This window comes from Trachypithecus francoisi, unplaced genomic scaffold (genome assembly GCF_009764315.1).
Source record: "Trachypithecus francoisi isolate TF-2019V2 unplaced genomic scaffold, Tfra_2.0 Lachesis_group14, whole genome shotgun sequence".
Lineage (NCBI taxonomy): Eukaryota > Metazoa > Chordata > Mammalia > Primates > Cercopithecidae > Trachypithecus > Trachypithecus francoisi.
In genome coordinates, this window is record NW_022681459.1 from 26,707,870 (window position 1) to 26,720,601 (window position 12,732).

Here is a 12,732-nt window from a genome sequence, read left to right on the forward strand (position 1 = left end):
GGTCAATAGAGTCAGACCCTGTCTCAAAAAGAAAAAAAAAAAAAAAAAAGCTGAGATAGGAGGACATCGCGGTCTTTTTATAAGGGCATCTCTCCTCCCAGGGCACCCCAGGCATAGACAGGCTGATAGGGAATCGGAAAGACAAGGGAGAGCTCTATGTGTTTTGAACATTGATTTTGAAAGTATGAGACACATCCTAGTAGTTTCATGTAGGTATGACACGTCAGGTAAATCCAAGGCTTTAAAATGCCTAGCTCTGTTGAAACCATCTTGAGGTGATTTCTTTTTGCTCCTCTTGGCTCACTGTGGTTAAAACAGAGGCGCTCCCCTGGGCTTCCCTCCTTAACCAACACGCTGCAGTGGATATAAAGTTTAGAATATTCGTGGGCCCACACTTGGTTCCTAAGACTCCCGGGCAAGGAATATCAGCTTCCTTTATTTCCTTACAGTCCGCTATCAGCTCCATGTGCCCACCTCATGGCTGGCAGGAGCTTCCAGCTGGGTGGGGTGTTTTTGTCCTCCTGAGGGTCTCACAGCCATCCCGGGGTCGTTAATGGTGACTGGGCAGGGATTGGGTGCTGAATATTTGTCTGTGGTGGTGTTTCTGCTGTCTGTTCCTTGGCACGGGCCAGACCCTCTGCTCTGGCTGGACACAGACTAGCTTTTCACAGTGGCTGGCCTTCTGACCACGGACGCTGCTGCCTGTGCAGAGTGCCTGGTTACTTACATGTGCCAGTGGGCCCCGGCTCTGTTTCTGTGTGCGAGCAGGGCCTGGGCAGTACCCCTCCTGGAAAATCCTTTTTTCCTCCTCTGTCTGGCCACCTCCATCTTGCCAATTCCAAGCTCTTTTTTGTTTTGTTTTGTTTTCAGGTACCGCCTAGCTTTATCACCCCATTAGCCTAGGGTTTTGAAAACCAGGGCCTATACTTTCTTCCTTAGGGGTGGAAAGCCAGAACAAATAGGTGGCGTGTGGAAAGAGAAAATAACTCTTACTCTGACCCCTCCACCCACTCAGCTTTGTGTAGCAGAAAGAGCAAGTCACAATTCATATCCTGGCTTTCAGCCATGCTTATTAGGAGAAGGAATAGAAATAGTTTTAAACATTTTATTATGAAAAAACTATAGACTCACAGGAAGTTTCAAAAATAATAGAGTCTTGTGTGCCCTTCACCCAACTTCCCCAAATGGTGACATCTCATCTGGCCTTAATACAATAATGAAACCAGAAATGCGATGCATTGGTGCATTTCTGTTAACTAGATGACAAACCATATCAAGTTTTTACCTTTTTTTAAAAAAAACCTGCCTTCATTTATGGGTTGAAAACAATTGTAATGTGTGCAGTAAAAACACAAAACAAGCAAAAAACCTTTCTCCGGAACCTGGCAATGTTCAGCTGAGTGATAAACGAGGCAAGTGGCTAAATCCGGGACAGGCTCATCTGATCTCTGCTATTAAACATGCACATTCGACACACACTTGTAGGCACTCATACAATTCCATTTAATGGAGAGGAATATTTACCTAATGTTTGACATTGATTAAAAAAAATCAACAGAAATGGAAACAAAAACTATTATCTTCTTTAATAATGTGGACTTCCCCTGACCACCTTCTCAACCTCCAGGGTTCTTAAATACAAGATGCCAAGATGTAAATTCTCTCCTTGATAATGGATTGAGGCAGGAGGACTTGGGAGGTCAGAAGGGTGAACACTGAGAAGACCATGACTTCATGCCTAGGAAGATCTTAGTGTAACTTGAAGAAATAGGGGACCTCATGGGGCCTGGCCTGATGACCCAGGGAGGGTGAGGGGCTAAGGAACCCTCGCCTCAGGAGTCAAGGAGGAAAACAGAAAGTCAGCTCAGCTTCTGGGCATTCTCTAAGAAACGAATTGCAGACTGGGACATCACGAGAGCTTTAGAAAATGCTGGAAACATTGTACCTTGTGCAGGTTTAGTTTGTTTTTTTGATCAACGTCCAATTATTTAAAATTGTGTGCTTTGTCAGTCCCGTCATCCGATCTGAAAGTCATGAGGCCCTTGCTTGACAGACAATATGATCATGGTCTGTAACCACCCCTCTTGGCATCCTCCAATAGCAGTCTTGAGAAAAGTTTCAAGGGACAAACATTGATGTAGGTTTGTGGGAGGAGTCACGGGTCTCAGGCTGGTCCCTGGGGTGCCGGAAGCTCGAGAGGATTCTGCCTCTGTCTACTCATTTCCAGCCACTCTGAGGCTGGCTTCCCTTGCAGGTCATGCTGGGCTAGCCCTTCACTATCTCCCACGCCTGCCACCTGTTCGCACTGAACGCTGCCTGGCACTCACCACCACTGACACCTGTCCTTAGTTCTGGCCACTCGCCACCTCTGCAGTCTGCTTTTCTGGCCAAGTTTCCAACAAAAATAGCTGCTGTGGAAGGTTCTAAGACTTCCCACTTGTGAGGTTTCTCTCTTCTGGCTTTCTCTGAAAAACAAGGTGAAATTACTTTAAGGTGTGTGCTTCCTCAAATGATGATTATGTGAGATCTTGGCTTAATTGACTGGGTGATTATCATTATCTTAAAAAATGCTTTTATGCATGTAATTACTTGCCAACCATGAAAGTCAATTCAGTTTTACATAGATGACTTTTAAGGATCTGCCTAATTCCAGTATTTTATAATTCTGTGAACCAAGGTTGGAAGCTTATTATTATTTATTTATTTTTTTAGAGACAGAGTCTCATTCTGTCACCCAGGCTGGAGTGCAGTGGCATAATCATAGTGGCCTCGAGTGATTCTTCCACGTCAGCCTCCCGAGTAGCTGGGACTATAGGCACAGGCCACCCCACCCAGCTAATTTTTACATTTTTTGTAGAGATGGGGTCTTGCTCTGTTGACCAGGCTGGTGTCAAACTCCTGGCCTCAAGTGATCCTCCCTCTTCAGCCTCCTAAAGTGTTGGGTTTACAGGCGTATGCCACCACACCCAGCCATTATTTTTAAAACTAATATATCCCACCTCATTCTATGGGGGATTTGAAGCTGAGCTGGAGTAGCATTATATAAATACAGCCATTCAACACTTTATGGACAGATTGAGTGCTGCCACATGCCAGGCAGGATTCCAGGGACTGTGGAGGGGGCAATGAAAATGACAGAGTCACCGCTCCCACAGAGCTTATGTTCTGGGGGAGCTTGTGATGATAATATCCAAAGTTCTTCCAAGCTTACTTATCCTTTTGAGGCTAAGTATTTTTATGCATTCTCTGAGCAATCACTTTCCCTGCTTAACATACCTTTTAAGATATTAAGGTCAATTGAAATATTGATAAAGAATGCTAGGGGCCAGATCTGGTGTCTCACACCTGTATTCTCACCACTTTGGGAGGCCGAAGTGGGTGAATCAGCTGAAGGCCAGGAGTTTGAAACCAGCATGGCCAACACGGTGAAACCCTGTCTCTACTAAAAATACAAAAAATTAGCCAGGCTTGGTGGTGGGTACCTGTAATCCCAGCTACTCGGGAGGCTGAGGCAGGAGAATCGCTTGAACCCAGGAGGCAGAGGTTGCCGTGAGCTGAGATCGCGCCACTGTACTCCATTCTGGTCAATGAGAGCAAAACTTCCATCTCAAAAAAAAAAAAAAAAAAATAAGAGTGCTAGATTCCTCCGTAGTTGTTGCTAGCTAACTATAAAAGTTGAGACTTATATTCCTATAAGACTTCTTACTGCCCTCCAGGCTAGCTCTATGGTTGACCTTATTTTATTTATTTATTTTTTATTACACTTTAAGTTCTAGGATACATGTGTACGATGTGCAGGTTTGTTACATATGTATACATGTGCCATGTTGGTGTGCTGCACCCATTAACTCAGGTTGACCTTATTTTTAATAGTGTGTATCTGGTTAATTCATTTGTTTCAGCTGAATATAATTAATAAAAATAATTGGCTTCAGAAGAATGTAAAACTACATAATCAGTAATTCTGTGGTACATATAATGAATTTTATTCTGATCCTATGTGAAGAAGAAAATTAAAGTTCTCTGAGATTCAAAGAGTTACTAATAGATTTCATGTGTTCCTCTATCCAATCCCTAACGTATATTTATTGAGCTTGCCTGTTGGTTCCAGACAGTGACCTGGAGGGGCCAGACAGTTCCCAGAGATCCAAAAATGAGTAAGACACAGGTTATGCCCCCAAACACGTAGACTAGTGAGGGAGACAGGTAAGTAAATAATGATTATGGGAACAAGTGAGAAGGTCTTTAACTCAACCTTGTAGGTTAGGAAAGTCTCCTTGGAAATGTTTTGAGCATATCCTGGAAGGTGTGGCCAATGTGAGAAAATTGCATGTGACTCAGGGTGGCTGAAGTAGAGTGGTAAGGGATGAGGCCAGAGGGGTACGCAGAGCCAAACAGCCTTTTCACTGTTCTAAGGAGGTGTATTAGTCTGTTCTCACGCTGCTAATAAAGAAATACCCAAGACTGGGTAATTTATAAAGGAAAGAGGTTTAATGGACTCACAGTTCCACATGGCTGGGGAGGCCTCACAATCATGGCAGAAGGCTAAGGAGAAACAAAGCCATGTCTTACATGGTGGCAAACAAGAGGGCTTGTGCAGGGGAACTCCCATTTACAAAACCATCAGGTCTTGTGAGACTGACTACCACAAGAACAGTATGGGGGAACCACCGCCATGATTCAGTTACCTCTACCTGGCTCCACGCTTGACACGTGGCGATTATTGCAATTCAAGGTGAGATTTAGGTGGAGACACAGCCAAACCATATCAGGAGGGTAGAGTATCTTGAGGAGATGGAAGTTTCTAAAGATGAGGATAGCACAGTAAGGTTGGGTGCTTTTTGGAACGATCTCTCTGGCTGCAGTCTGGAGCACAGATTGGAGATGAGAAAGAAAGAGGAGGTGATAATCACTCTTTAGGATCTTCCTTCAGCAACCCAGTGAGCAAAGATGGCAGTCATGGCAGAGGAGGGGCGAGACATGGGCAGGATTAGGCAGGATTAAAGAGGCACGATCACCACACCACTGTGAAAGCAACACCTGGATTTTGCAACAACTGCCAGACTCTTCTGCACATTATTTGAGCACCAAAACTTGGGTGTCACCAGTGGCGTTTAATGTAAAGGTTAGTTTGAAGATTCCCAGTGCTGAAAAAGTCCTCTTGGACTGACTCAGACCTGGCCAGCACTGTCAGGCTTTCAGGTTCAGTGCCCATCTCAGAACTATGAAGGTATTGTTCTGGAAATGGCTAAAAGCATGAGGTTGGGCCAGGAGATGTGGGAGTGTGTTAGATCCTCTATAACTTGCCTTCTGTGATATTTATTTATTTATTTTAGACAGAGTTTTGCTCTTGTTGCTCAGGCTAGAGTGCAGTGGTACAATCTTGACTCACCCCAACCTCTGTCTCCTGGGTTCAGACAATTCTCCTGCCTCAGCCTCCCGAGTAGCTGAGATTATAGGCATGCGCCATCATGCACAGCTAATTTTGTATTTTTAGTAGAGATGGGGTTTCTCTATGTTGGTCAGGCTGGTCTCAAACTCCAGACCTCAGGTGATCCGCCTGCGTCGGCCTCCCAAAGTGCTGGGATTACAGGCATGAGCCACTGTGCCTGGCCTACCTTCTGTGATTTTTAAAATTTTATTTTATAGACAGGGTCTTATTTTGTCACCCGGGCTAGAGTGCAGTGGCACAATCATAGCTCACAGCAGCCTCAAACTCCTGGGCTCAAGTGATCCTCCCGCCTCTGCCTCTGGATGCCTGGCTAATTTTTAACATGTTTTATAGAGATGGGGTGAGGAGGGTCTTGGTATGTTGCCCAGGCTGGTCTTGAACTCCTGGCTTCAAGTGATCCTCCCATCTCGGCCTTCCAAAGAGCTGGGATTACAGGCATGAGCTGTTGCACTCTGCCACCTTCTGTGATTTTGATTTTTCCATTATTAATCTTGAGAGGCTGCCTGGTAGTGTAAGAAGGACACTTAATTAGGAATCAATAGACTTGCAGTGAGTCCTGATTGTGTTGACTCCTTGTCCTGTGACCTTTGACTTTGGCAAATGACTTCCCTGTGTGGCCTCAGTGTCCTCATCTGTATAAACACGGTGCTGGGTAGAGAATGTATATGACTGCAAGATCACTTTCAGTGCCCCCTGTTGATGATTCCCTGAGCTCACTGCCTGAGTTGAGAGGCATTAGGAATTTTTAGGGACTGCTCTTAAGAACCTCATCTCTCTCTTTAATTAAAGCAATTGTGGCACTCTGGCTCCAGGGAGGTTTATGGGACCATTCTGGGAAGGGATGGAAAAGCTTTTGTTTTCTTCTTAGAGGCATTTTTAGGAACTGTAACCTGGTTCTCTTGCTTTGATCTGGGGGAAATAGAAATTCCAGTGGGCTGTTGGTTTGCACAATAGAGACTATTGAGCCTTGGGTGACCCCACCCACTCTTACCTTGCAAGTTTCTTTCTTTACCCAGAAATCAGTATTTAAAATGCTATGTGATTCAGAAATGTTATCATTTTGTTCTCATAGAGGAAAAGTTTTTGACCTACTTTTATTAATTTGTTCAAAACTGAAGTAAAGACATAGTTATAAGGGCATAAAGTCAGAAAAGACATTTTTGTTCAAATTTTTAAATTAGTTGCATATGATCTGAATTTCGCTAGAGAGCGCTATAAATCTTTGGTATGCTTTAGAAATAGAATTAAATGTATTACTAAGCAGCATTAATAATTAATTACATTTTCTCAAGAGTTCAAGTGATGGGAAACTGTCTTTAATCTCACAATTATTTTAAGAGCTTGAAATACAAGGTATGAAAGAAGTAAGGATCACCCAGCCATCATATCTTTGCTATTTACTTATTTTATGGATAAACTAATATGCTGTTCATTTTGATTAGCTTGTTTTTTTATTATAGTTTGCTTGATTTTCAGATTTGACTTTAAGCTTACTTGAATTATGTTTTTTTCTTTAATTTTGATTTATGGACGTAAGGAAGAAGAAGGAGAGACAGCCACAGAAGAGGTACGGTTGACCATCTTCAACAGCTGTGCTTAATCTGCTTAATAAAAACATCTTTTAGGTGGGAGGATTGCAGCTTTAGGCACGTTCTTAATAACATGAGAGTGATGCAACCCACACACCCAGAAAATCCTCCTTTAACCTGCTGAGAAGGAAAGTAAGTTGGAGATCAGTTTGTCTGAGGAAGGTGGAGAGAGAAACAGGGCTCGGCTCTTGACCCTGTTCTGAGCCCCCTTGGGTGAAGGTACTTCCGTGGTTTCTCACTGACGTCAGGCCAGGCCAGGCCAGGGCACTGGCTGGAGATACCTGCTCCTCGTCCTTTTCCACCCTGTCGAATGCACTGGGTTTAGGAATCCTGCATGGTGGTGAATGGTGTTTTCACTGAGGGAGTGATTCCTACCTATGTTGTTTTTGAACATCTTTGCATTAATCACTTTATTTTCGTTGTTGTGTTTTGTTTGTTTTTGTTTTTTTTGAGACAGGGTCTCACTCTGTCATCCAGGCTGGAGTGCAGTGGTGTGATCTCAGCTCACTCTACCTCCGCCTCCTGGGTTCAGGTGATTCTCCTGTCTCAGCCTTCTGAGTAGGTGGAATTACAGGCACGCGCCACCACACCTGGCTAATTTTTGTATTTTTAGTAGAGGTGGGGTTTCACCACGTTGGCCAGGCTGGTCTTGAACTCCTGACCCCAAGTGATCCACCCGCCTCAGCCTCCCAAAGTGCTGGAATTACAGGCGTGAGTCACCGCACTGGGCCTGGATTAATGACTTTAAAATGCTAGAGAATTAATTTAAAATTGTGAACACAAGGGTAGGGAGAATAATTTACTAAGTTAGATGTTTTGTCTAGATAGTTCAGCACAAGGTCATCAACATTAAAGAGAGTCCCAAATGTCAAAAGAAATGCCCCCAAAGTAACTTTTGTTAACTTTTGAAATGACAAAATTCATGATCTTTATAGAAAATTTAAAAAATGCAGATAGAAGAGGAAAATGAACATAGCGTTTAACCCTCATTACCCACAGATAACCACTCTAGCTACACACACACACACCCCCCATCAATTTTTGATGAATACTCTTGTAGTCCCCCTTTTTTCATGGAATGTGTCTGTATTTGGGGAGGTATTAAGTATAGATCTGCTTCATTATTTTAAATGTTAATATATCAAACCAACCCCTCTTCTTAGACGTAAAGATTGTTTCTAGTATATTCTACACCATGATTTCTTATTATTTATATCTTTCCAATAATTATTTCTTTTATTTCTCTCTTGCTAGGCCAGCTTCAAAATAGATTTTTAAAAATAAGATAAAAACATGCTGTTAATTTGGAAGAAGTTCCAGATTATATATGTAGGTTGCTGATAAATTTTGCTTGAAGAAATTAGCTTGTTACAAGAAAATATAACCAACTTGTGCATTTAACAGCTTATCCTTTCTGACAAAATTCGATTTGCTGATTCTTTTTGTATTTTATTCTTCTAAATATATATATTTTATATATATATATATATACCTTCTGAATTTGTAAACGTTATTTGCTGAGAATGGTTTGTTAATATGAGTGGAGACTGTACGCTTAGGAGAGATTATAAAACCTGTTAGAATTAGCGTGTCATTCTAAAGCACCATTCCAAATTGAGGAGTCTGTGTTTAGGAGGATTTTGTGTGTGTGTGTATGTATGTGTGGTGTGGTGTATGGGTGATGTATGTGTTTGTGTGTGGTGTGTGTGGTGTGATTGGTGTGTGGTATGTGTGTGATGTGTGTGGTGTGGAGGGGATGTATGTGTGGTGTATGTGTGATATATTGTACGTGTATTTGTGTGTGGTATGTGATGTGTGTGGTGTGTGTGGTTTGATTGGTGTGTGGTATGTGTGTGATGTGTGTGGTGTGGAGGGGATGTATGTGTGGTGTATGTGTGATATATTGTACGTGTATTTGTGTGTGGTATGTGATGTGTGTGGTGTGTGTGGTCTGGTGTGTGCGTGTGTGGCATGTATGTGGTGTGTGTGGATGTGTGGGTGGTGTGTGTGGGGGTGTGTGTGCTGTGTCATGTGTGTTTCTGTGGTGTGTGTGGGTGGTATGTGTATGGGGTATGTGTGTGGCATGTTTGTGTGGCATGTGTGGTATGTGTATTTGTGTGTGGTATGTGTGTGATGTGTGTGGTGTGTGTGGGTGGTATGTGTATGGGGTATGTGTGTGGCATGTTTGTGTGGCATGTGTGGTATGTGTATTTGTGTGTTGTGTGGTGGGGTGTGGGAGGCTCTAACCTCTACTCCAGCCTTTTACAGTCTTTTTCTCACTGTATCCATGGCCTTTACACTCCTTAATACTAACGTAATTTTTGTGAAAATAAGACGGAGTTAACAACTACGGAGGGCGCAGAAGGGGAAGCCGAGGAGGAGGAGGAGGAAGCTGCAGAAGGAGAAGAAGAGCCTGGAGAAGAGGAAGATTCCTAGGCCTTTTCAAGCTTCATTTCTTCCACCTCTCCAGGTAGCCACAGGATTCCGGGGTGGAAAAGCTGCTAGTTACTGTACTGTATGCTATCTGCAGCACATTTTGCTTAGTAATAGTGAGAGGTGACAACGTGCTAGCAGCCCTCACTCTTGGCGCTGCCTTGGCCTCGGAGTCCACTCTGGCAGCGCTTGAGGAGCCCTTCAGCCTGCACTGTGGGAGCCCCTCTCTGGGCTGGCCGAGGCCAGAGCTGGCTCCCTTTTGCTTGCCTGGAGGTGTGGAGGGAGAGGCAGGGGCGGGCGGGAACCAGGACTGCACGCAGCGCTCGCGGACCAGCGCGAGTTCCGGGTGAGCATGGGCTTGGCAGGCCCCCGCACTCGGAGTGGCCAGCCGGCACCGCTGCCCCGGGCAGTGGGGGGTTTAGCACCCGTGCCAGCCAGCACTGCGCTGGAATTCTCGCGGGTCCTCAGCTTCCTCCCCGCGGGGCAGGGCTCGGGACCTGCAGCCAGCCATGCCTGAGCTGCCCCTGCCCCCGCTCCCGCCCCCGCCGGGGGCTCCTGTGCAGGCCAAGCCTCTGGAACGAGCGCCGTCCCCCACTCCGTGGCGCCGGGTCCCATCAACTGCCCAAGGGCTGAGGACTGCAGTGCACAGTGTGGGACTGGCAGGCAGCTCCGCCTTTGGCCCCTGGTGTGGGATCCGCTAGGTGAAGTCAGCTGGGCTCCTGAGTCGGGTGGGGGACTTGAACCTTTATGTCTAGCTAAAGGATTGTAAATACACCGTTCAGCACCCTATGTCTAGCTAAAGTTTGTGAACACACCAGTCAGTGCTCTGTGTCTAGTTAATCTGGGGAGGACTTGGAGAACTTTTATGTCCAGCTAGAGGATTGTAAATGCACCAATCAGCACTGTGTCTAGCTCAAGGTTTGTAAACACACCAATCTGTGCTCTGCGTCTAGTTAATCTGGGGGGCCAATTTGAATAGACTTATAAGTAAAAAGCTAATATAAAAAGCACTTAATCTATTTTTAGAGCATCTTGGAGCTAGTGAGAGTGGCCATCACAGTTTGTTTTTGGACCATAAAGGTTTTGTCATTCATTTGCTTGAATGAGAAAGTGAATCTAGCCCACGATTTGACGTCTCTCCAGGGAGTTTCTTTCATGCTTTGGACCCACAGACTTCTACTTTAAGGCCCTCTGCTTGCCACTTGGTTACAATTCCATTTCCAAGGAGTGGGTTGGGACTCATTTTTAAAAAAAGAAAACTGGCAAGCTTAAGATATTCTACCTGAAGAATGGTAGAAAATGAAAATATGATATTTATTGTCATACCAGAAACAAAACAAAGCAAAACTCACAGTAACAGACTCGTTCGTCCTGTTTAAATCCATGTCTGTTCACTCAACTTGGAAAGTTCTTTAAAAATTGTGCAGTTTTAATGTGATAATTATAAAGAAATATTGGATGTGAAATGGCACAGCCGAGAGAGAATCTTTAATGTAGACAGATGGCTTCTTTATAGGCCATTTCCAAAAAAGAAAGGAAAAAAGGCAAGTTACAGTTGTGGCTAGCACATTCTGCCTGTTTCTCTGATGGGTTCTAGTTTGAAATCCAGTCCCTATTAGTCTGTTGTGAGGTCAAAATGCCTGACAGTGAAGGAGTAAACCAGGCAGCACCCTAAATCCCAGCCACGGACTCCCGAAGAGAGTCAATAACCTTTAAAATGCGACATGATGCAGTCAGGTATTCTGCAAACTATTTGGCTTCCAAAAACAAACCCATCTCATAACTCATAGATTATCCACGCATTTAATTTGAAAAGACTATTTTAGACAGAACAAGGCAATGAATGGAACTATGAAAGAATTCTCATTTCCCATAGTTGGAGTTGGAGTCAATCTTTTTTTTTTTTTTTTGACAGGGTCACACTCTGTCACTCAGGCTGGAGTGCAGTGGTAAGATCATGGCTCACTGCAGCTTTGACCTCCCTGGTCTCAGGTGATCCTCCCACCTCAGCCTCTTGAGTAGCTAGGATTACAGGCACGCACCACTGTGCCTGGCTAATTTTTGTATTTTTTGTAGAGATGGGATTTCGCCATGTTGCCCAGGCTGGTCTCGAACTATTAGGCTCAAGTGATCTGCCCACCTTGGCCTCCCAAAGTGTTGGAATTACAGGCATGAGCCACCACATCTGACCTAGAATCTAAATTGATGTTTGAGTCTCAGGGCAAATAATGTCCAATATGAGACTGGTTTCTACCTCCCAAAAGGTGGCGGCTTAATACGGTCCTCTGTTGTAGCCATGAACCATTTAGAGCTCCCCCTCTAGGACCAACCTGTCAGTTCAACCTATTTTCCATGCAGACACAGTGGGAAATTATAATTGGAGATGTTGACTTCCTTATGGTGTCTGATACGTGTTTGTGCAGAGAAAGGATATAAATCTAGCTTGGTTTTTCCATGAGAGGAATTTCCTTTCAGTGGGGAGCAAATGATGACTAGTGGTTTATAGAATAAAAGGCAACACTTTCCTTTATTGTATGTTAAGTGATGAAGATTGTGGTAAACCTTCTGTGTCTTTCTCTAACAGTCTTTCCCTAATATTTGCTTTTTCTTTTAGAAAATGGAAGCTATGAAGCAACATTTCAAATGTCTCTCCACAAACCAAACTCAACGGAATACTTTGGCTTGAAGCTGGCACACCCGGGGTTCACTGAGGACTTGTGCTGCCCGACTTGGTTAGATGTACATGGATGTATCTCCCGAATCATACGAAATTAAATGTGAAGACAGTTTATGCATACCTTCATGTGCCTGAAAGTCTTAGCTTTTGAAGATTTTTTTTTTCTTTTTTGCTCTGCATAGCTAGACCATCTTATTAATAATACTCTGAAAAAAATGATTTCAAGGCATGGAAGTTCTCTGTGATACAGCGATAGTATTTCTTCAGATGCTCCTTACGCTACCTATCTCAGAAATAGGTTTGAAAATGAAATGCTTTCCAGAGAACCATCATATAAATAAAGATTAATAGAAAAATATCTTGTCCCAAGGAGCATCATTTCATTATTTATAGTCCCTGCTTGCATATGCCTGAACTCCGTCTGTGTGTTGCCAAGTCTAAATCTTCAGCAGCACTTTTCTGCCTGCGTTGGGATCGATGTTTTTTATTGCAGTAATTGTTTGGTCCGTGTTTTCAAATTGCACTGATTGTCTCATTATGTCGTATTTTTTTTTTATTACACACACGCTGTGCACATCATC

General features: G+C 43.8%; 1 protein-coding gene across 1 annotated transcript in view; it reads left to right on the forward strand.

Annotated features, from left to right (window-relative positions):
- The window catches only part of SH3BGR (SH3 domain binding glutamate rich protein), a 52,240-nt gene extending 39,731 nt beyond the window's left edge, over positions 1-12,509 (forward strand). The window contains exons 6-8 of the mRNA XM_033232508.1: positions 6,990-7,019; positions 9,376-9,511; positions 12,089-12,509. Coding sequence (XP_033088399.1) covers positions 6,990-7,019; positions 9,376-9,477 — 132 coding nt within the window. The 3' untranslated portion in view covers positions 9,478-9,511; positions 12,089-12,509. The remainder of the gene's footprint in view (positions 1-6,989; positions 7,020-9,375; positions 9,512-12,088) is intronic.
- Positions 12,510-12,732: the final 223 nt, after the last annotated feature.